This window comes from Falco rusticolus, chromosome 5 (genome assembly GCF_015220075.1).
Source record: "Falco rusticolus isolate bFalRus1 chromosome 5, bFalRus1.pri, whole genome shotgun sequence".
In the NCBI taxonomy this organism is placed as follows: domain Eukaryota; kingdom Metazoa; phylum Chordata; class Aves; order Falconiformes; family Falconidae; genus Falco; species Falco rusticolus.
In genome coordinates this window covers 34,379,831-34,402,409 of record NC_051191.1, presented here as the reverse complement: position 1 = coordinate 34,402,409, position 22,579 = coordinate 34,379,831, and the positions used below count along the sequence as shown (strand labels likewise).

General features: G+C 38.3%; 1 protein-coding gene across 3 annotated transcripts in view; it reads left to right on the top strand.

Moving 5' to 3' along the window:
* The window catches only part of LGR5 (leucine rich repeat containing G protein-coupled receptor 5), a 93,185-nt gene that overhangs the window by 45,112 nt on the left and 25,494 nt on the right, over nucleotides 1–22,579 (top strand). For 2 of the 3 annotated variants that reach the window (XM_037389392.1, XM_037389391.1), the window contains exons 3-6: nucleotides 6,805–6,876; nucleotides 8,470–8,541; nucleotides 19,311–19,526; nucleotides 22,279–22,350. In XM_037389392.1, the coding sequence (XP_037245289.1) occupies nucleotides 6,805–6,876; nucleotides 8,470–8,541; nucleotides 19,311–19,526; nucleotides 22,279–22,350 (432 nt within the window). The remainder of the gene's footprint in view (nucleotides 1–6,804; nucleotides 6,877–8,469; nucleotides 8,542–19,310; nucleotides 19,527–22,278; nucleotides 22,351–22,579) is intronic. The other variant, XM_037389393.1, reaches the window with a different exon arrangement.

Genomic DNA, 22,579 nt, shown 5'->3' with positions numbered 1-22,579 from the left:
TTAAACACTGAGAAAGGAATTTTAACAAATTACAGGTTGTTCTGGGATTAGTGATTTGGTGAGAACATTCCTCAAACACAGAAGTAAAGTTATGTCTCTTATTGGTTGTATCCTTGGGATCTGCTGCTGGGAATCAGCATGACATTTCCTGGCTGATGTTGGAGTACCTCCCAACAGTTGGCTTTCCTACAGTCAGAAGGTCAGTGCCTGGCTACCTCTTCAGCAGAAGGACTCTGTTGGAGCCCTGTAGAAGGGTGCTGCCTTCTGCAGTGCTGAGAGCAAAACAGCTTGTTCTCAGCGCTGGCTGTGGACGGCTTTATGAAAGGTGAGATCAGTTGTCTTTAGCAGTTATTGGATCACACTCATGCCGGCTGCAGAAAGAGTCCCTACCTTTTATAAGTGGAGGAAGAAATACTACATTTTAGACTATACCCTTAACTGACAAAAATCTATGATCTGTTTTATCAAAGCCGGTTCAAGATCAAATACACACTGATTTCATTCCAACTGCTTGAGGTCAGTTGGAGTTATTCCAGTTTGCACCCTATGAGAATTTGGCACATGCATTTTAAAAGGCAATTAGGCCCTAAAGCAAGAGCAGACTGTGTTATGTTTGAATTTCCAACTAAACTGTAAGTAGCAATAAATATAATATACAGCCCAATTACGACTTGCACGCTCTCCTCCCCTTTTTTAAAGAAAGGAGAATATCTTTACATTTTCTTCTTTGATCTCTCTGAGCATCAGATTTTTTAATATATCATTTGACCCACATTTATTTTTATATTACTATAATGATTACAGTTTTAATTAACATGACAGTTTGAAATATAAAAAGATAATTGAAATACAGAGTAACGCTTAAATTGCTAGTCTAACAAAGTAATATCTCAAAAACATTTTGAAATACGCATGTTGATATCATCCATTAATTAATTAACACAGTAATTAATCATCCATTAATGCATACATTTCTATTGCATTGGCCCCAAAATAATCACTAATAAATATCAAATCAAACCCTTATATCAAAATTTTAGTTGACTTTGAGTAAGTGCTTGAAGAATATCCATATTATCAAAGTATTTTTCATGTAAGAAGCAAGAGCATGTTGTGTTACTGATCTATAAATGTATATGTAAGCTGAAAAAAATTATGGTCATAGGGATATATGAGTTCTATATTGGCTATATTTTTATATATTTGGGCTAAATATATGTGTAGTTGTGTGCTTGTGTATCTTTGGTTAAGTTTGACAAGAAACAAAATTGCAACAAAAGATTAGAGATCAGTAATTCTTGAACAGAGGCAATTTTTTATATCCAGAACAAGTTGGTTTAGAAAAATATTTGGAAATTTATGTTTTCCTGTTAAACTTCCCTGTTGCTCCTCTACAAACAGCCATTTCCTTTATTAGAAAAAAGATAATAGTTTTAGGATTGGTACTAGTGCTACTGGTACAACTCCTCAGAAAAGAGTAAATTACTGGCAAATACGATACCCGGGTAGGCTGCAAATGAGAGTCCTATTTCTACTTGTGTCAGCACAAATGCTTCCACAGACATCAATGAGACTAAGATTTCACCAGGGATCTTTATCAGTTATTCAGAACAATTATGGCAGTTGGAGAGGTGAATCAGGCTTCTAAGACAGAAGTTTCAAATTACAAAAGATGATTTCTTATCTGTACCCAAGGTATAAAAGACACAATCCATTATTACATGAATTTTAATGGAATTTTCTGCATGACATCCTAGTAGTTTAGCATCAAATTCAGGAAGATTAGTGCCACATAGCAGCAGAACTGTCCCAGCTGTTGGGGTTTTTCACTGTCCCAGGCCTTCTGTACTTTCAGTTTCTTTTCACAAAAGCAAAGTTTTTTTCACCAGTATCTAGGTTTTTCTGTACATTTCCTTTTTCTGTTTCCTTTCTGGAGAGCTTGTTAGTTGTAGCATGTAATGTAGCAAATATGGAATGAAACATCTGTTTTCCAAGAAAACCGGCAAACATAAAGCTGACTGAATTTTTGTGACATTATTGATGTTAGCCTACTCATCTTTAAACATACCTATAGATATATGTAAGCAAATTCATGATAGCATTCTCCTAGCATGTGTGGTCTTTACTCTCATTCCTTAAATAAAATCAGCAAACCAGTTAGTGAACAGGGAAGTAAAATGCAGAGTCAAAGGGACATTAAGGCAAAATAGTAATTAATGGAATTATTTTTGTAGAAATCACTCAGTATCTTTGCACAGATTAAGGATGATTTAAGATTGCACTCACAATTACATTCTGTATAGATACATGTGGACTGATTAAATATAATGCAACACAAATGATGGAATGCTGTATAACCTAATCTGTATTAAGGGGCATGTGCTGGCACTAGTCTAGAAACATTGAGTCAGTCTGGTATTGATATTATAGTTTATTGGCATGATACTAAGTCTGATATATTTATCACGAATTTGAGTGTAATGAACTTCTACCTAACTGTATCTGTTCTGAAATAGAATTACAACAGATTTCACTGGATTTTCACTTCTTAATGGCGGAGTTTGACTACTTTCACACTGCTTATTCCTGTCATATGTTGAGCCACACCAAGATCAGCCCATCTATTCTCCTACACTTCAGCACCTTGCAAGATATGATCAGTATGTTGTTCCAGAAATTTCCACTGTGCTAATTCTGTTAGAACACAGCATGAATATTAATTAATGTAAACGTATGCTTTTTCCCAAGGAGACTGTTGCCTTCCTTTCATGTCCTTCCTATAGCTTTGATACTACTAGATTTTGAAATACACTTTACAGGTGCTTATTCAGCATTTGCTCAACTAGATCTTACTCGGGCAAAGAAGAAACACAGTCACAACCCCTATCGTACTGCAGACAATGAGGAGTAGCTGGGTTAGATTTGACACGGGTTCTTTCCACAGTCAGTGGAGAGTTGCTTTCTTTTATTAAATGCCACAGCTTGTTAACTGCAGAGAGAAGACTTTTTAGTGTTTCAAGTTCACCCGGCCATCCCAGCAGGTAATGAGGAGACACTTGGTACCAGGCAAGGCTTGTCCTGGTGCGGAAAACATCCACACACAAAGCAGTTTTGAGCTGGCAAAGAAAAAACATTGTACTAGAAACATAAAGGAAAAGTTGACTGTGCTCAGTCACAACTTCATGTTTATTTGCTTCTTGCTGAGGAATGAAGTTTTTCTTTTCAGACACAAGCAACAATTGCAAGAAAAAAAGTTTCTGATCATTTTGAGAGCCTTCTGTGAGCGCCTCATTATTTGTATTGTCTTTGGGAATGTTCTCCTGACCTGGTCACCACCATTTCTCAAAACTCTTGACACTGCAGAAGAGGTCAGAATACACCAAAAGGGTAAACAGATGGGGAACAGTCAAGGGAGAGCATAGACATGTCTTCTCTCAGATACGACCGTAGACCATGAACTTGACCTGCAGCACTGCAGCTATTCAAGGCAGTGCGCAGAGATTGCTAGCTGGGCTGGACTGCGTTGAAAGATATTTTATAAATAACTGCCGTTTGAAAGGATGGAGGCAACATACTTTCTTTTCAGCTCATTTATTTTACATCTTTTAGAAGGAAACATGCAGTAGTATAAAAACTTAACCTATGTTTAAGTCAAAAGTATCCCAGTATCCTGACTCCAACAGTGGCAGGAAGCCGGTACTGAGGGAAGCATGTGGTAACACTTCACCATAAACTTTTCCAGCCTCCATGAATTTGCAAGATTATATGAAGCAGCATAAGTAAAATCTAGTTCTAGAATAATGTACCTCAAAAAATATGGTCCAAAGTCAGTAACACTGTGTCCTCTTGATTACTTTTTTCATTAAAGAGAGGTGATACATTTGAGCCTGAATGTGCCTAATGAGATATTTCTAAAATAATGTCAGAAATGCTGGAATTCAAAGAAATAACTTAAAAATTGAAAGTCAAAGTTGTTCAAACAATAGAAGCCAGCCATTTGGTTATGTAAGTGCTATAAACAAGCTAGTCCATTCCTGCTTTCAGAAATGATTAACTAAATACTGAACTGTAGAGACAGATAGTATGTCCATCCTCGTCTGTTCAGGGAAAGCAACATTTACCCATCCTGACTAAAATCACTTCCCAAAGTCCATCCAAGGTTCAGTAAAATAACTGGGCAGCTTTCCTCAAATAATTTAGAGTAATGGAAAACAAAATCCCTGAAGTGGAGAAGAGTAAGCCCTGATAGATACTTGATAGGTACTGTAGTGTCAACAAGGGGATTCATTTTCCCCTATGCCAAGACTGAGAATAGAAACACAGTAATAGCAGGAAAAACCTGCAAGGAAGGCATTAAAAATGGTCAGGAACAAATAAGCCAAACTTAATGAGCTTTGCAGCATGCCTTAAAGAACTGTTGTGCTAACTTTCATCCAAGAATATTGAAACAATTAGATGATCCAAATGAATCATTTTTGCTGATTTTTACCAAATACCATAATGCTGGGGAATTCCAAAGGGCTGAGAAGATGCTACTGTTGTGCCAGTGGTCAGAAGTGGTCTCATGGAGCGTGTTGGGAAAAGATAGGTGGTTTGCCTGAAGTTAGTTCCACAGAAAATCATGAAAAAGGTGTCATGTGGAAGAATTTAATATGGTACCTGAAGGTCAGACAACATCATTACATAGAAAATAGTTCTTGCCAGATGTCTGTCTACCTTTTCTGTCATTGTCAGTTTGCTTGGTGAGAGAACTACATGGATGTACGTGTATTTTGGCATTTGTGATACATTTGATGTAGCCCTCTACTGAAATACGTAGCACTATACATGGTGAGCAAGATCTTCTGCTCCATAAGGAGAGGAGTATCATATAATATAGTATTAACCACCATCTGCAAAATTGGTGCAAGCTCTTTCCAAACTGAAAAATAGTCAAACCAGAACTTCAAGAGCGACCTGAGGTTTGAAAAACTCGTGAGAAGTAAATGCAGAAGCTATGTCTACCAAAAAGAAGATGAACATGGTTTCATCTGTCTAAGGTGTTGTACAAGACATATTTAATAACTGAGAATTTCACACATCTGAAAAAAAAAATAGGCTTACCCTGTGACTGCCTCACCTTGGAGCAAGAGTGAGGCAGGTTTGACTCACTCATCTGCCTGCAGGAATTTGGGTGCATATGCCTGATTCTCAGATGTCTGGACATCAGACTCCAGTGTATTTCAGAGTGAGAGACTAGCTCGGCAGCTCCGTCTGAAGCTGAGCGCCTCTGCAGAGCACATTTAAATTCGTCGAATGGAAAGAGGATGAGCCACTTGCTCGGAGTTACAGGTCACGTCATTCAGCAGGTGTGTGTGTGTACAGGGAGGAGCCTTTTCCACAAATTGAAAATGTCTGAAAAGTCTTTGGAGCTGGGATCTAGAATAATGTTTTCTTTCTTTACGGCCCAATTTTTATTTTTACTTTTTGTATGAAAGAGGTATCTAAAGAGAAGGTGTGCACAGGACCCTGTAGGTAGCCTGGGGCAGCTAAACTCCTTAGGAAGACAGTGTTTAAGGGTCAGTCAGTGCTGGATCTTTGGGACTGCAGTCATAAGCACTTGGCCTTTTCCATGAACAGTATTGGCAACTGGTGCTAACTTCAGTGCTGTAGATTCCTCTCTGGCAGCTTGACACCTAAGGCATTTTCCGGATCTAGTCCTGTGGTCTTTCCTAAGGGGCCAGAGGCCAAATGAAATGTCAACTCTGTTATCACATCAGCTGGTCTATCACAACTGTCTACAGTTTTGGTGTGCAGTATCTTAGCTGATGAGAAATACCAATTCCCCCTGGCTTAATGTGGTCTGCAAAGAGGGTTACATCTTATCAACCCGCATTTGTTGCCAGCTAAGAGGAGACACTGGGGCTCTAGTGTCACAGAGTAACTTGGCTGCGAATCTGACCGCTACCAGTCCATTTTCCATCTAGGGTACATTCATGCTGAACTGAGATGTCAAGAGGCTAGATGCAAGATGCTCTGGAGTTGCACTGATGGAGAACATGGAAATACCATTATTTCACATCAAATACATGGCCTCTTTCCTAAACACAAACCTGACAGAATGCAGTCTTTTTCTCTCGAGAGCCACATGCTTTACCAGAAGTATTTGTTGTACTTACCTAGGTTTGTAAAATACTTTCAGGCATTCTGAGAAGGAAGGTGCAATAGAATTAGGGGGGAAAGCCTCATATATTTTAGCAAATACCCATTATGCCAGCCTATTACACAGGGAAAACTATGATTCCACCAGTACAGCAATTTTATGTGTAGTTATTTTAAAGTAGACTGTGGTCATTAATATGTGGATGTATTTTGATAGTGCAAATGAGTTAAATATTCACAGATATCACACATGGACAATTCTGAAAGTGCATGCCTTTAAATCCAGTGATGCTAATTGTTGTCAGTATATCTGTATTTTAGTTGCCGATGATTAATCCTTAAAAAGAACAATATGAAGAATTCAACGTGCATTCTAAACCATAAGGTCAATTTGCAATGAAATCACATTTTGCCTCTGCAGTGCAGTCCAGCTGTCAGTAAATCAACTGTACAGTTAAGGACTTCTCTTTTTTTTTTTTTCTTTTTTTTTTAGTTTTTTCTTTCTTTTAAAAGTGTATTAATGACAAAACAAGGCTATTAAACTACTGCCTCTGGCATCAGTCGCTCAAATGTAACTGTGTTGCACTTTTTAACAACCAAATTAATTCCACATGAAGAGAAAAAGTATTCACTCTTTTTCTTTTCCTTTTTCAAACTTTACAGACGTCTTGCAGGAAATGGCTTGACATACATTCCTAAGGGAGCATTTGCTGGCCTTTTCAGTCTTAAAGTGCTGTAAGTAAACTGTGTGTTGTTTGATATATTTCTGATTTCCTAAATGCTCCAGGGAAGTAATTAACCAGTGAAGTTTTGATCAAGTAAATTACATATTTTGATCAGCTCATTTTGAACAATTCAATTGAAGATACATATGAACATCATTAAATCTTTGTTTTTTCGTATAGAAAGTACCCTAAACACAAAGGTTGGAAAACATTAATGCCATTCTAAAAACAACTTGCTCATCAAGTAGATGTCTCTGTACGATATCAAAGGTAAAAATTGGTTCAGTTAATAGTTTCTTTGTCTCAAAAGTTCTGATTTCAAGTCTAAAAAACTTAGTGAACTTTTCGTGATCACACAAAACTGGGGCAGATTACCTTTTTCTTTTCTTGAGAGCCAGAGGGAAAAAACATTATTGTAAAACACCATGTAATTTAAAATTGAGTTCATATTTTATATCTTGTTCTTTGTGATGTAATTACTATAAGATAAATTATAAAAAATATGACAAAACCTTGTATTATTTGGAGTAGTAAAACAGTACATATAGTTAATAAAATTATTAGCAGGCCACATCTCACGGTATTTATACTAGAGGGTGTCTTTGCCTATGTAAAGTTCACAGAAGCTGCATTACTGGCAAGAACGCCAACCTCCTAGGCAGCATCAAACCAAGCCAGATGCTACTGTAAGAGTATACAAAGCTCTACTGAAAAAATACGTAAGTGGGAAAAGAAGTATGAAGAGCTTCCCACTCCATCTACTCTTAAGTTGGCCAGCTGTAGCTCATGTTGGCCTAAGGAGATTTAGGCCTGCCAAAAATGATTTACAGTGTCCCATCAAGTATGCCTTATTTTGAAGGCAGCATGTACTGCTTCAGTTTTGTCCGCAGAGAATCCTTTTATATATGCAGGAGTTGGTCCAAACGAGGATATGAGGCAGTATGAATGAAACCATATTCAAAGGGAGGAAAAGATTCTTTTGGAATCAAAAGTGATTTTTGAGTGTTTGCAAGCTAAATGATGTGATATTTCAGAAAAGATATTTGTCAGGTCATTGCTATCAACTATCCGTTTGAGAAAACTGATTTCATTGGGAAAAATTCAGCAGTTTTTACATAGAAAAATTTATTCAAACCAAATCATAAACTCCTTATACAGGTAAAAATTCTGTTTGCCATAGTAGCATTTTGCTGAGTAAGGATTTGAAAAGTCAGTCCTTCTCAGCTTTATCAGAATAAGAAAGTGAAGCACTTCAGAAGGAAAACAAAATCAGTACACGAGGATGACAATTTCAGAATCACTGGAGGCAATTAGGGGCTCAAGCCCTATTGAGAGCAAATCGGATTTATTCTTTTGACTTCCTCAGCTGCTTTGAAAATCCTGCTCAAAGCTGATGTGTAGCTGTTCACAAAGCTAATATGCTGTAAGTATTTGTTTACTTTGAAGAGAACTGGCATTTGACAGGGGTGGAGTATTTGTGTACTTTCCTTTGTAATCTCGAAGTAGAACCAGTACAAAGGAGGTAAGCTTGGAAGAAAATTTACAATAGAAGGAAATTATCTTTATTGAGTTGATTCTGGGTTTTGTGCTACCCAAAATGTAGGATGCTGCAGAATAACCAGCTACGCCAGGTTCCTACTGAAGCACTCCAGAACTTGCGCAGCCTGCAGTCTCTGTAAGTATACTTGATAAAACAACTTGTAACCTTGCATGAACAATAATGTATGATTACCTATTAATTACCTGTTAATATCATTTAATAATGTGCTGAATCAACATTTTCTTTTAACTCTCTTTGAGCTGCTTTCCAAGAGAATTGTACTCTCAATTAAACATCAAAAGTGACTGATTTCATTCCAGTAGTTTCATGACACCAGCAGCTTCTTTGCAGTGTTATAAACTGGTTCACCGTCTGAGAAGACACTCCTTGCCCTGCAATGCTTTCTGTCTGTCAAGAAGAATATAGTCCCTTGAGCACTGGTCTTTCCCATGGTTTCTTGTTAAGATTCTTTACCAGGGAAAAGAAAGAATCCCAAATGACTCCCTTGGTTTTTTTCATTTGGTGTAATTTTTTTCTGTTTAAGCAGTATGGAAAACACTATTAACTCATGAAACAAAGTGTACTAGGGGATGCTTAATTATATTCTGTGCTTCAGGCAGGTCTCCGTATTTATAGTTCTTGACTGTGCTGTGCTGACTCAGTCCACAAGCCTCAGTTTTAACAGAACTCCTGCCAGAACTGCTAGACCAGGAGTGAGGATTGGCTGCTTTGTGGTACGAATAAATTATTTTGATGTGCTTCTGCCCCATACATAAGGATGGTTGTACGAGGTTGCGCTGAAAGCTGACCTAGCCCAGTATACAGTCTTCAACAGCAGATGCCAAAGGAAAACTAGAAGGCAAAGAATATAATAATATTGCTTTGGTAAACTGTCACAGCTGCTGGAGGTTTGCACTCAGGGACTCACTGAGCCTATTGCGGCTTCTTTGAATTTAATACCTCTTAAGGAGTGGTGTTCTATGAGTTTGTATAACTGCTTTTTGACGCAGTGTAAAACTCAGAATTTTTTGTGCCAGCGTATCTGCTGATCAGCTAGCCCTGTGTAGCATGGTGAAGTACCTCCTGTTATTTACTTGGAACTTCTCATCGCATTTGATGTCCCATAAGTGCAGCATCAGAAGAAAGTGGAAACAGTAGTTCCGTATTGTTGAACACCAGATTCATAACCTCTGTTGCACCTCCATTAGTCATGTTTATCAGACGTAGGCTGTTAGGACTGTTTCTCATGTGGGAGCTATTCCTTTCCTCTGGTCATCCTTGTCACTCTTACCGAACTTCTTTTCAGTTCCCATATATTTGATTTGAGATGAGTCGAGGAGGGGGCAGACCTGCACAACATGTTTAAAGCATTGGCACACCATGGATTTATAGAGGGGAAATATGGAAGCTTTTTTGTTCGCTTTCCTACTAACTCCCCAAACTTTGTTTTGCTTAATATTTTTAACCTGTACTCAACACTGAGCTGTTATTTTCATGCTTATTACAACTGTGGGATCTCTTTCTAGCATGTTAGTAGCTACTCAAGAGTTTGGCATGTAAAGTTTAAATTGCCTTTTCCCTAAGTGCCTCACTTGACACCTGACTGTACCTACATTTATCTGCCATGTTCTTGTTCAGTCAATTATCATGAGTTCCTTCTGCTGCACATGCTGTTCAGAGTTTGCAACCACAAGGCCACTCTTGCTGTCTCAATGCAGCATGCAGTAAATAGAGTATGTTTCTGAATTATCCGTAGAATTCCATTCTAACCTGATACAAAAAAAATGACTAAATTTTCTAAAGGATCTACCGATTTTGAATGTGCAGCATAAAATATCTAGATGATTGAAGATAGGCAGGCAGGTTGTTTGGACAGAGAAAAATGTCAGCTGACTCTCTGTGCTTTAGTTGGCCATCTTTTTCACAGAATTACTTTGAAATAAAACTATTTTCCTAACAAGTTCCAAGATCCAAATTTGGAAGTTCAAATAGCTGTCACAAAAAATGTTGCTGTAGTGTGCACTGATCACCAGCGTCACTGGTAAAAGTCTTAACAATGGCAGGAATCGAGTGATCACCTATACCAAGATGTCCAAGTTAAGATGTATTGGTTGAGAAATGCACTGTGTTGAATATCCTCTTCTTTTTTGTATATCAAGAAGTTCCACCAGAAGGTTAACATCTTTTGCATATATTTAATTCAGCCAAAATCTGAAGAACAGAATTAATGTAATGAATTGATTTTCAGCAAAATTATGTCATCTGTGTATAACTTACCACTACACAGACACACATTACATTGTATTAGCTCCCAGGTTTTATGTCCATCTTGAACAACATTTACCTCCTTAATATACAAAGCATTCATTAAGGTTTCTAAAGGTGAAACAGCCCTAAGAATTAATTATCTTTTAATTGTTATTTGGTCAGTACCTTTTTTCTTTATTGACCAGACACAGACTGAAATATCTTAGCCATATGCTTTTGAGGTTACGGTTCTTTCCTTTGATCTTTGAAAAAGCCATGAGAAAATGTTGGTCTAGTGACTATATTAGATTTTCTTTCTGCTAAACAAACAAAAAAAATCTTGCTGAGATCACATCACTCTATACACATGCTGGACCAAAACACGATAAGCCAAGCAAACAAGAGTTCCTTTGTTGCTCTGAAAGAGACTGTTGAATTTTCAGCACAGTTTCTAAACAAAATGACAGTCTCACTCAGTCTTTGTTGCAAACATTTTTTTCCTTGGGTGAAGAAGTTGAAGAAGTAAACTAAACATAGTTTGTGCAGTCTATGTAAAGGACTGATATTTTGTGACAGAATTAAAACAGAGGGAGGAGTGGTCAGTGGAAACCTTTAGACAGCTGTGTAGCAGACCCAAGATGGAATGATAGGAGTTGTACAGAAAAGCTACTATCACCTGAAAGACGATCACCAGCAAGAGAGACTTCTTTAGGAAAAGAAAACTATTATTCTTTTGTTTGCTTAAACGGGGTTGTGCCTGTCAGATAAAGTGGTGCACAGATTCAATTTCTTCTTTCATATACTCTAGGAATTTTCTGTTCACAAGGTGGTTCTTGCATTGGCTTCTGATTTACAATAGGAATTATTTCTTGAAACCTTTGAAATAGCAGGAGTCTTTTCAAGAGTGTAATTAAGAGGTTAAAAGCCTTCACAAAGGCAATTCCTGTAAGACAGCAACTTCTTGTATTTATTATGTTTAACTATGCAGGTGGCAAAATTTCTGAAAGCCTCATTAACCCTTTGCTTTAGGTTAGTATAGATGCAAAAAACTGAAAACTGGTGACAGGACTCAAATCTCTGCCTGTTGTGGTTTTACTCAAGAAAGGCAGTCATGTAAAGGGGCAAGTCATAGTAACTGCCTTAACCAATGTGAAGACGATTACGTTAAAATAATTTTTATATAAATATACATATATAACTCTGTGTGTGTGTGTGTGTACATGCACAATACACAGGTGCATATATATGCACGCACAAGTTTTCCATGTTTACTTGGAATGCAAATTCATCACAAATTTTTGCACAAAAAGGTATTTCTGGATTATATGCTGTCCTTATTATCTAGTTCCAGGCTGACTATAGGTATCAGTATTAATAGATACATTAATCTATGTTAAATGACCTGTGGTACGTTGAACAAGAACTGATGCATTGCAGGAAAAAGCAACAATTTCTTACACTTTCTTATCCAAGTTGTAATATTGCTGGCATGCAGAATGGCTTGACAAATTTGAGTGATAAATATTCATAAATTTCTTAAGGTTTGACCTACTTCTAGAATAGACCAGTCTTCTTTAAACTTTATCCAAGAAATACTATAAAATGAGAAATAGGCACAAAAAAATTAACCAAAAAAACCTAGAATTCATGAATTTCATATTCAACCGCAAAAATCTATGAGAAAACCCTTATACTGCTGCCTCAAAACAAATAACAATATGTTTATTTCTGCCACTGAAGAAAAAAAAAAGGTTAAACACTATTAAAATCTTCTCCCATTTATAAAAGTCTTTGTAGTTCAATAGGCAACAACAGTGACCAGGTACTTTGATCAATAAGTAAGTTCAGCTGTAAGAGCTTGGACAGTGATTGCACAGGACCCCAGTTCCCTTTGTGGCAGGAGGATTTAAGGAAGTAACCAGAACATGTTGATTTTGAGATGTGGTTTTGATCTCCAAGTTCAGCAGAAAGATATCTTCAACAAATTATCTCGATTACTAGTCCTAACAATTCAAATGGCATTTAGTTCTGTTAAGACAAGAAGAGAAAAATAAGTTCACAGGTACTATGGTTGAAAGGGAGGAACACACAATCACTGAGGTGTCACAACTTAAATCTTGGCAGCAGGGTCTGAAAGCCACTTGAATGCTGTCTTCCCTGTTACTCAGCTTGAGCAAATGTATTTCTTTAGAACTGACTATAAGCGGATGGTCTCTGGATTTTGTGTTTCCCACAGCATCAATACCTCCATTCTGCTTTTAAACCAAGGAGCCTTTTAATATACCTGTATAGTCAAAAAAACTTTTACATATGTATATTGATTTGTTTCTCAAGTATCCTTATTAACAGCTTGTTTTCTGTCCCAGCTATTTTCATTTAATGTATGTATTTGTTTAAATAGGTGTCTTTTTTTCTCTAGCAATTTCTAATTACATCCCTTATGTACCAGAATTGGCATATAATTTAACTATTTTTGAATAAGAAGGGATTGGAAAAACAGTCAATGACATAACAATACATACCAATAAATTTATTTTTTCCCTGAACACATTAACACAGATTTTTTATTACTAGCAAGCAGTAAGTTGCAGATCTCCATTTGTGAATGTTGCTAAATATAGAAGGAAAGCATAATTGGTGTTGCTGATGGAAAAGCAAAGCTTCTGCTATTCTTTTACTGGGACTATTGTAATACAACCCTTTGCAGTGAATACTACAGATGAAACTTCACTACCTGTTTATTTCTTGTTTAGACATCATTGTTAATGAGCAGCTTTTACTGCTGCATTGTCAGACACAGAAACAGTAAAAATCAAGAACAGATCGGGTACTATCTCATTGCCCATGCCAAACCAGTCATCAAGACCATTTAAAAGCAAGCATTATTTACTGTATCACCTGCTTTCATTCCTGTAAAATTTAACAGGACTTGTACTTTAATAGTGGGAAATGGGGCAGAATACAGCATAGCCCATCTTCCAAAGCACTGGCAGCAGTTGACAGAGGGAAAAAAACCCTGTATTTTCTCCCTGGACAACCTGCAAAATTGGAATTTACTGAAGCAACTTAATTTGACTTTACAAGTAACAAGTATCAATGAAGTTTGTTTAAGATTTCCTAATAATTTCTAATTCACTTAAATTTTATTTTTAATATATTTTAGTAATACTGGAGCACCTAGTAGTGACACTGAGTTTTACCTGAAAGATTATCTAGAAATCATCTTGGATGTTTTTAATAATTTCCTGGCTGGAACAGGTCAGCAAATGGATATTTCATCTTCTCCCTACTTCTCCAAATATTTGACATTTCAAGAGAAGTTTCCATTCTTAATCTTTAGATTCTGAATCCAAACATAGAGTTCAAGACTTTGAAGGCACAGAGTCCTGAAAAGCTTCCAGTTCAGGCAGTTTGCCTTTTTTTTCAGAAATGTTAACTTCAAACAATATTTTTCCGTTTTCATGCTTGTGTTAATATTTCTGATTTTCAGTTAAATGACAAAACAACTGATGAAATCACACCCTCCCAAGAGAACTGTTTTCATGAAAAGACAGGAGCTTTAGCTGTGGTTTTCCACATCACACCCCATGATAATGAAGCCTGCAGAAGGCATTACCCTTCTTAGGAAACCCAGTACCTCAACAGGTGCCCACAAACTCCGTGAGGAGGCATTTCCCACAGCTTAAATCAAGGTTGTGTGTACCCATGCAGGTGTCTGTACACATATGCAAAGATGTCTCAAAACTCACCATTGCAGTCTCCTCATTTTATTGCACATCTTAACCACCCAAGCTACTAGAGTCCTGGGGTGCACTAGGTAGAAGAGTGACTGAAAGATGGAGCACTACTACAACGTCATACCACCCCTCTCAGTCACAGACACGTTTCTAGCTTGATAAGCAGCTGGGAGAAGGATAGAGATATAAGGTTTCTTAAAATCCGTGTGCAACTATTTTTTTGGGGTGCAGTCCCTGGCTCAGCCAGCCATAAGGCCAGCTGCTTTCACAGGGTGGTGTAAATAGGCTGAGCTAGAGCAGCAATTCCAGGCCACTAGCTACTAGGCATTTGACTCTTTTGTCTTCTGAGTAATCTCAAAACAGGGGTTTTTTTTATCACATTTGTAAGGGGCAAACAAATTTCTCAACCTCAGAACTGCTAGCCAAAAATCATCCTGCATGGCTGAAGCCCACCAGGACGTACACCACACGTGGGAAGAGGACAAGAAGCCACTGTTCGAGTGTTCAGCAGTACAGGGGCTCACAGTAGATTTCCAAGAAGCTCCTCCTGGGCACCATACAGTGACAGACTGTGGCTGCAGCCAGCCTAGCGAAGCAAACAGTGCTTCAGAGTGCTCCCAGGCACTGATCATGACTGTCTGTCCTCCTGCGCTGTTAACAGGGTCCTTGGCACACTTTTGACCCGTGCCAACTAACATTTGCCTGAACTGTTCCCGAGAGCCATCTGGCAGTTTGCACGCCCCTGGGACTGTCCCCAATAGGCGCTTTACGTACAGCCACCTCGCTTGGGAGGCTAGGAGAGGTCACTAGCGTCACACAGGCCACTCCAAGCCAGTTGGCTGCAGGATCTGGAAGCGTTCCCAGCCACACCAGATGCGCTGTGGAGTCCTGATCTGAGTCTGCAGCCAGATTCCTGGGATAACCCAACAACTCCTGCTGGCCCTGACTTTTTCCCACCCAGCATCAGAGCCAATCTTTCTATAAACGTAGCACTGCCAATGGCTGTTTCACTGGACACGGCGTGCTGGCATCCTGGCCCACCATCTCGAATGCAGGTTTGCCAAAACACCTGAGCAGCAGGTTTGGATATGAAGAGAAGCACTAAGGATTGAAACTCCCAAAGCTGCAGAGATGTCCTCATGTAGGACTGAGCAGTGGGACGGAAACAAAAGCTGCTAAACTGTGCCTTGTAACTTTTCTGGTTTGGTCTTGCTGTTGCCGCACAGGGTGCTTTGTATCAGTCCTGTAGAAGACCATACAAGGGCAGAATTGAAAGTGAGCTCTGGGAACTGCTGTGCCGATGTGTTGTAATCAAGCTTTTACAATAATCCTAGCATTTTCCCCTGTGGACTGAAGGGGATATCCTGCATAAAGGGCCATGTTTGAAAAACATGGCTCGCAATAGCCAGCTATATTTTCATTGCATCCACTTCTCAGAGCCAGCTTCTATGTCACTTGCCATTACTTAAATGAGGCTTTAGTCAAACTCCTGTGAAAAAAAACATGATAGGGTCCATGTCACCACGTGCTAGCAGAGGTGGTGGGGCTGCAGGTGACTCCCTGCTGCCCCTTATATCGTCCCCAGACAGGCTCTGTCCCCAACTCCTGCCCGTCATTACCCCATATCTTGTGGCAAGGCTTGGCTGTGGCTCCCTGCGTAACAGAGCCGGGTCAGAAGAGGAACACGATAGGAGCGGGAGGAGTGCGCCCCGTCTTTAATCCACCATGCTCCCGATCAGTCCTCATGTGCTCTCACTTCTCTGCCTCCCCTGCCTGTTATGTGTAGCCCCTTTTCATTTGGTTTTACCTCTTCTATTTTAAACTTAAATGTCAAGAAACATTTTGTCCTTGACTTCTTTGTCTGTGGTCATCCCCTTTGGTCCCTTCATTGTATTCAGGCCCTCATCCATTGCAAGAAGAGTCATGTAATAGCTATTTATTTCAGAGGAAAGGATGACCTGGGAGAAATCTCCTTCCCAATACCATCCCTAACATTTGATTTAAAGATGAATGAATGAGCAAGGCATTACAACAAGATACTTAGGAATTCCTTGATCACAAGGTACATCCAGGTTGTAGCCGGACTTGTTCCTGAGACAAGACTCAGAAAAAGGAAAAAAATACATGCTCCCTTAGAAACCTACCGGTGGCATAAAACTAAGTATCCAGTCATATTTAATTGATCAAAAAGTGCAACTCAAATGTTTTTCAAACATCTAGCTTCACTCATTTTAGAGTACCAATAAATTAGTCCTGTTTACAATTCTGTATGAATAATATCTTTTCATAATCTATGCACATGGTCATACCATTCACAGTATGTCACAGGAAACGCCAGTGGGATACAGTCCACATAGCTCAAGCATTTGCTTTGAAAGGTTTAGACATTTTAAGTGAGCTTATGGTGAATTTCATACTGGCTGTTTTATTTACATGCTGCCTATCAGAAAAGATCAAGCATTTCTGCTTCCCTAAACTAGCGCTCTCTGGAATACAATAGCAGCTTTCAAACTCACCACATGTTATCTATATACTTTCAATTATAAATAGGGTCATGTTCATGAGCTAATGGGTTTAGTTCTGGAAGTGCCAAAACTTTGATCAACACATGTAAAACAATTGGCCACAACCAGCAATTTGATCAATGCTTTATACATCCGTTTGCATTACCTGCAGTATGGCAGGAAACATAACTGCTGCTGAAGCCTTTTTAATATCTGCAAGAGGGAAGACGGTACTTGGAAATTTGAAAAAGATTAGATAACAGAAGAGCACTTTAGACAGTCATTCTTATGAGCACTTGGAGGATACATAGTCCAGTTATAGGACCTGCAGCACAAGTTGTAGCTTCTTGATTTCTTCCAAGCTTTAATTAAACAATAATTCAACTGCCTAGAATTTCATTTATGTTACGGCAGTTCTGTTTTTCTTTCTATGTTTTGTATTCTGTTTACATAGCCAGTGGTGGGTTTATATTTGGAAACTTCAGCTATAAAGAAAATCAGTTCCTTGATTTGCTACCAAATATTGGTAAGGTAAAAATCCTGGTCTCTTTGACGACAGCAGAAATAGTGCCGTTTCAGCCACAGGATCGCACACAAACAACCGGCTGTTGGCTTCACTGTGCAGCCAGGCATCCTGTGAGTAACTCCTGGGGAATCAACAGGGACATCAGAGCTGCTCAGGCAGGCTTCCTATTCAACAAGATGTTAAATGTAATACAGTAACACAGTTTGAATAAAGCCTCCATTCTTTAATCAATGTAACTGTCAAACTAAGGCAACTGTAACTTCTTAGTTTACATACCAGCATCACCCAGGGAAGAAATTTACTTCTGACTGAACACAAAGAAACCTCATCTACTCATTCAAATTATACCTTATTTGAAAACACAGGCGTAGCATGGTTGTTGCCCGGGGAATGGGGGAGGTACAGCATGAGTATTTCTAAACATTTCCAGCCTCACCCATTTGTTGACAGACCCTTGAGTTATTTTGGAAGCTCTGTCTCTGCTGCCTGCCATGTCAGTTATTATATTGAAAATTTAATTGTACAAGGGCTTTGACACTGAACTTTATAAATTTGTTCCAACTGACCTTGTCTCAGTTATTTGCCAGCCTGGCACAGAGCCTTAGCAGTCATTATTTGTTCTTGTGCAGTAGGTAGGAGCAGCATGGAGCAGAAGATAGAATGGACCTGACATTTTACATGACTGCAAATGAGAAAGCAGCTTTAAATAAAGGGATTAGTATACCCGCCAAAAGAGTATGGCATTTCTCTCAAACAGACCAAATTTAGGTTGTACAGAATTACTGCTTTGTACCCTGGGTGTGGCTGTTTGTTTGTTCTGTAGTGTTTTCAAACATCTATTTAAATTTATTTCTGTTTCACCGTTCACTTAATTACTCCTCTGTACAGACATCTTCAAGAAAAGTTTCAGAACGTGGCTTTCGTTTTCTGAACAAGGCGCAAGTCAGTACAATGCATTAAAAGCAGGAAAAGTGTATCAGGGTACAGATAACCACCTGGATGCTTCACAAAGTTTCCAAAATCTACTTCTAAATAGACTTCTAAATCTTTCCTTGAAAGCATCACAATGGGAAAGCAAAACAGCAAAAGCAAAAGCCAGTGAATATATGACATAATATTTCTATCACCACATCTGCAAAAGATTCAGTAGATTTAATCCTTATTCACACAAGTGTGAGTGCAAGATATCACCTGCAGATTCTGAAGAGGTATGATGTGCAGTTGGGCTCCCTCTGTTGGCTCTGCAGCAACTGAAGTGTATTTAATAACTTCTTTTTCAAAATAAATACATTGCATTAGCAACGCTAATCTCTATTTAAAAATACATTTTGCTCCCCTACTAAAAATTGTCAACTCTAGTGCTCATTAGAATCACTAGAATAAACAATATTTAAGAAAAAGTAAAATGGGAACAAAGACTTGGAAGTGAGTTTTATTTGTGGCTTTTACAATAGGTGTCTAATGTAGAGAAACACAAATCATCTTGCAGCTCAGTGATTTATAGGTTCTGAAAGAGAATGTGGATGAGTTTCTTGTGCTTTTTTATTCCATACTTTCAAATAATTGGAAAAGGAAATCAAATTCATACCTGGTCTGTAGAGAGGCTCTGCTCAAAAATTATCAGTGTGTGCTCCCACTGAGCTGATGGCTCCAAAGGAGAGCTGTCCATGGAGAAACAGCTGACAAGGAGACTTGTAAACATGATTTGAGGTCTCAGGGGTGAGGCTGCAAGCAAGATGGAAATGTAGAATCTCTGGGAAATTAAAAATGAATGTGGCAACCCATGTCCATGCCTTGGAGTTGTATTCTTGGTGATAACTTCTGATGGCCATTGTGTTAAGTCCACTGTTCTTTTCTCAGAGTCAATTTCTCTATTTCTTTTTCTCCTAGACGTCTGGATGCCAACCACATCAACTATGTGCCCCCGAACTGCTTCAATGGCTTGGTCTCCCTTAGACACCTGTGGCTAGATGATAATTCTTTGACAGAAATTCCCGTCCAAGCTTTTAGAAGTTTACCAGCACTTCAGGCAATGACATTGGCACTGAATAAAATTCATTACATACCAGACTATGCTTTTGGAAACCTCTCTAGTTTGGTAGTTCTGTAAGTCTTATTGATTGCTTTTTTAGACACAATCTCAGCTTCTTTGCAGGGCTTTGACCTCTTTGTGATAAATTACTTGAAGATGCAATGTTTAGTTTAAATGTTGCTTGAGACAACCTTTAATAATTAAATATTTCCCTATTCCCTCCCCAGCTGGCAAATGACAGGTAAATAGGTATATAGATGGGTTAATTAAACGTCTCTTTTATCTTACAGTCTTAATATTAAATTGATACCTTGGGGCTAGGAATCTGCACTTTTCCTTCTCCATCTGCACTAGGCTTAGTGATACTCCTTTACCAAAAGTTCCGTTTCATTTGTTGCAGAAAATGTTCTTTTTTAAGCTTTCTGGACTGTATATGTACTACAAACTAAAGTTTTTAAAAAAATCATCTTGGAGAAACAGATTTTTTACATCTTTTACATCTTCCTACAGTTAAACTAGCATTTTCTAGTTTTGATCTAGCACTTGTTTTGATCCAGCTTAAAAGTTTCCATCTCCAATAAAGAGCTATGTAAGGGAATTAAAAAATCACCTTATCTGGTCAGCAAAACAAACAGGAAGGCATGAATTGTGTGCCCTGTAAGACTCTAAGGCTGAATGAGGGAAGATTAGAAATAGGAAATGAACTGAAGCCTTTCTGGATGACTTGGAAAGAATGCTGTCCAGCAGAAAAAGTATGCATTTCCCTTCACAGAAAGTATATGTAGGTTTGCGTTTTTATGTTTGCATAGCAGTTCAACAAAATGAAACTTGCATAGTTCACACCAAAATCTGGAAGGTACACAGTTTCAGCTTTTTATCTTCTGGGAATGTACCAAGTAGAAAAAATTCTAGACTGGCTGGAGAAACTGAGGTGGAGAAGTTATTTCAGGATAACTTTGAAAAATGCTAGCATTATTAAAGAGAAAATAACATATTCAAGCTTTACAAGCTGTCTGAAACCACAGTCTGTAAAACAGTGTATTTTAGCATATTCTAGCACCAGTCTAAGCATTGAACCTGACATACGCCAGGGTTCTTTATTGGCAGTTATAATCACCATCTCTGCCTAGTGCTTGATGTATTCATATAAGCATATAGGGCATCAAAAATGGGGGTAACAGCTGCTTTGTGTGGCAAAGCCTTTGTCTTCTGTTTACATGAAGTATCAAACCCATTCAAGGTAAAGAGTAGATGGATTTGTCATTTGACTGAGCTTCTAGACTTATCCATGCTAAAGACAAAACACTGTCTTGAATGTTGCTCTCTAGATCCCAGCCAGTAATACAGTGATAAGAGGACAGTTAAGAAATGCAGAAGAAAATAATTTCTTTTCATGCCCTGATTGCTTCTGCTCAGTTAAATTTTCTTATTTTAGATCTGGCTTGCTTATTTCTAATCTCCTGGGCTTCATATTGATTAATAATTGAATCATTCCTCATGATCGACAACATCTGATATTTTTGGCCCATCAAAATCTTTATGTGTAGCTCTGTGTTCTTTTGTTTGCTATTTTATACAGTCTGGCAAATTTTCAACCCAGTGCAAAAATGCATGGCAAATTGGAGCAGGTTTGAAGCTTTATCATTAGACATCCAAACATAATTGGAGTTCAGAGGTGTGCTGTTCATGCTAACTAAAGCAATTAAGTCAGTGTAGTAAAAAAAAAAAAAAAAAGGTTGATTAAGTTTCTTCCTTGGAAAGGAAAACCCCACAGAACATTTGCATTTTGCCGTTAGAATCCCTGCCTTCTATGGGCAGGTAGACTCAGTTTCTGTAGGTTCTGCAGAACATGCAGAGACCCTCCCTCTGATCTTTAACGCTATTTTCAGAGCAGAATGAAGCATTGAAAGGAAAGTGCCTGGCAGCCCCTCTTTCACAGCCCTTCTTTTCTTTTAAGGTGCTACTCCTGTAGTTTCCCTCCACTATAAGGGTAGAGTGTCAAGAATAAAGTAAAAGGAAAACTGCTGGGAAAAAAGGGCATCCTTTAAAAAAAAAACCCTGAATTGGCTCCAAGTTGTATCTTCTCACATTAACTCACGGACTAGGTTTTTTCCATGTTGGTTTAAAAGACTTAGAAATAGGCAGTACTCTGAGCCTTTGTGCAGGGGGCTGGTTTAAATATATAACAAAATTACTTTCATTTGCGAAACGTTTGAGAAAGTAGTTGATTTTTATCATTTCAAAGGAAGTCAAGTTACAGCACTTATAAGATTGGTTAGTTTACTCATCTCAGTGAAGCTGACTTTTTTGTCCTATGGCTTTGTGTCTTCTTTCATTCTGCAAGCCTAATGCCCATTTCTTGTCTGCTGTATTAACCATCTCCTCACCTGTGCCTGTTCTGTGCCATACCCTCTAATGCCCTCAGAATATACATCTTCCAAATATACACCTCACACCCCACACACAGTTTTTAAGACAACATGTTAAATAACCACCACTGAGAAGACATCTACAGTTACCCAGTGTTCAATATACAAACCCAACCTGGAGCTCCAGGACATACCGTTTTTAAACAATCTAGGTGGTTGTAAAACAAATGCCTTCTACGAAACCAAATGGAAGCCTGCATGGGTGGGGAGATACCAGGAGAAAGGCATGGAGGGTGGTAGAGGTGCCTCCTAAACATGCTTTTGCAAAAGCATGACTTGCATATAATCAGTGCATGCCTGAAAATAAGTTCCTTTTGATTTAACCATCAAAATGTTTTGCTTAAGTCCACTGTGTGCAGTGTGCTTTCCTGACTGTGTGCTTAATGTTCCCCTGCAGACATCTCCATAACAATAGAATCTACTCCCTGGGAAAGAAATGCTTTGATGGGCTCCACAGCCTAGAGACTTTGTGAGTTGACCTCTTATTTGTTTCCTTTTTTTTAGAGTGTTTTCATTAATATTCTGACAGAATAAAAATAGCCTAAAAGCCAAATGTGTCTTTTGGCTTGCCTAATCACTACAGGATCTAAGTAATGGTTTGCAATGACTCTATGTAGCAAATCCCATTTTTTACTAGAAATTAGTTTGCCTTTTTAATAAGCATTGTCCATTGATAAGTTGTTTGAAGGACAGTTGAA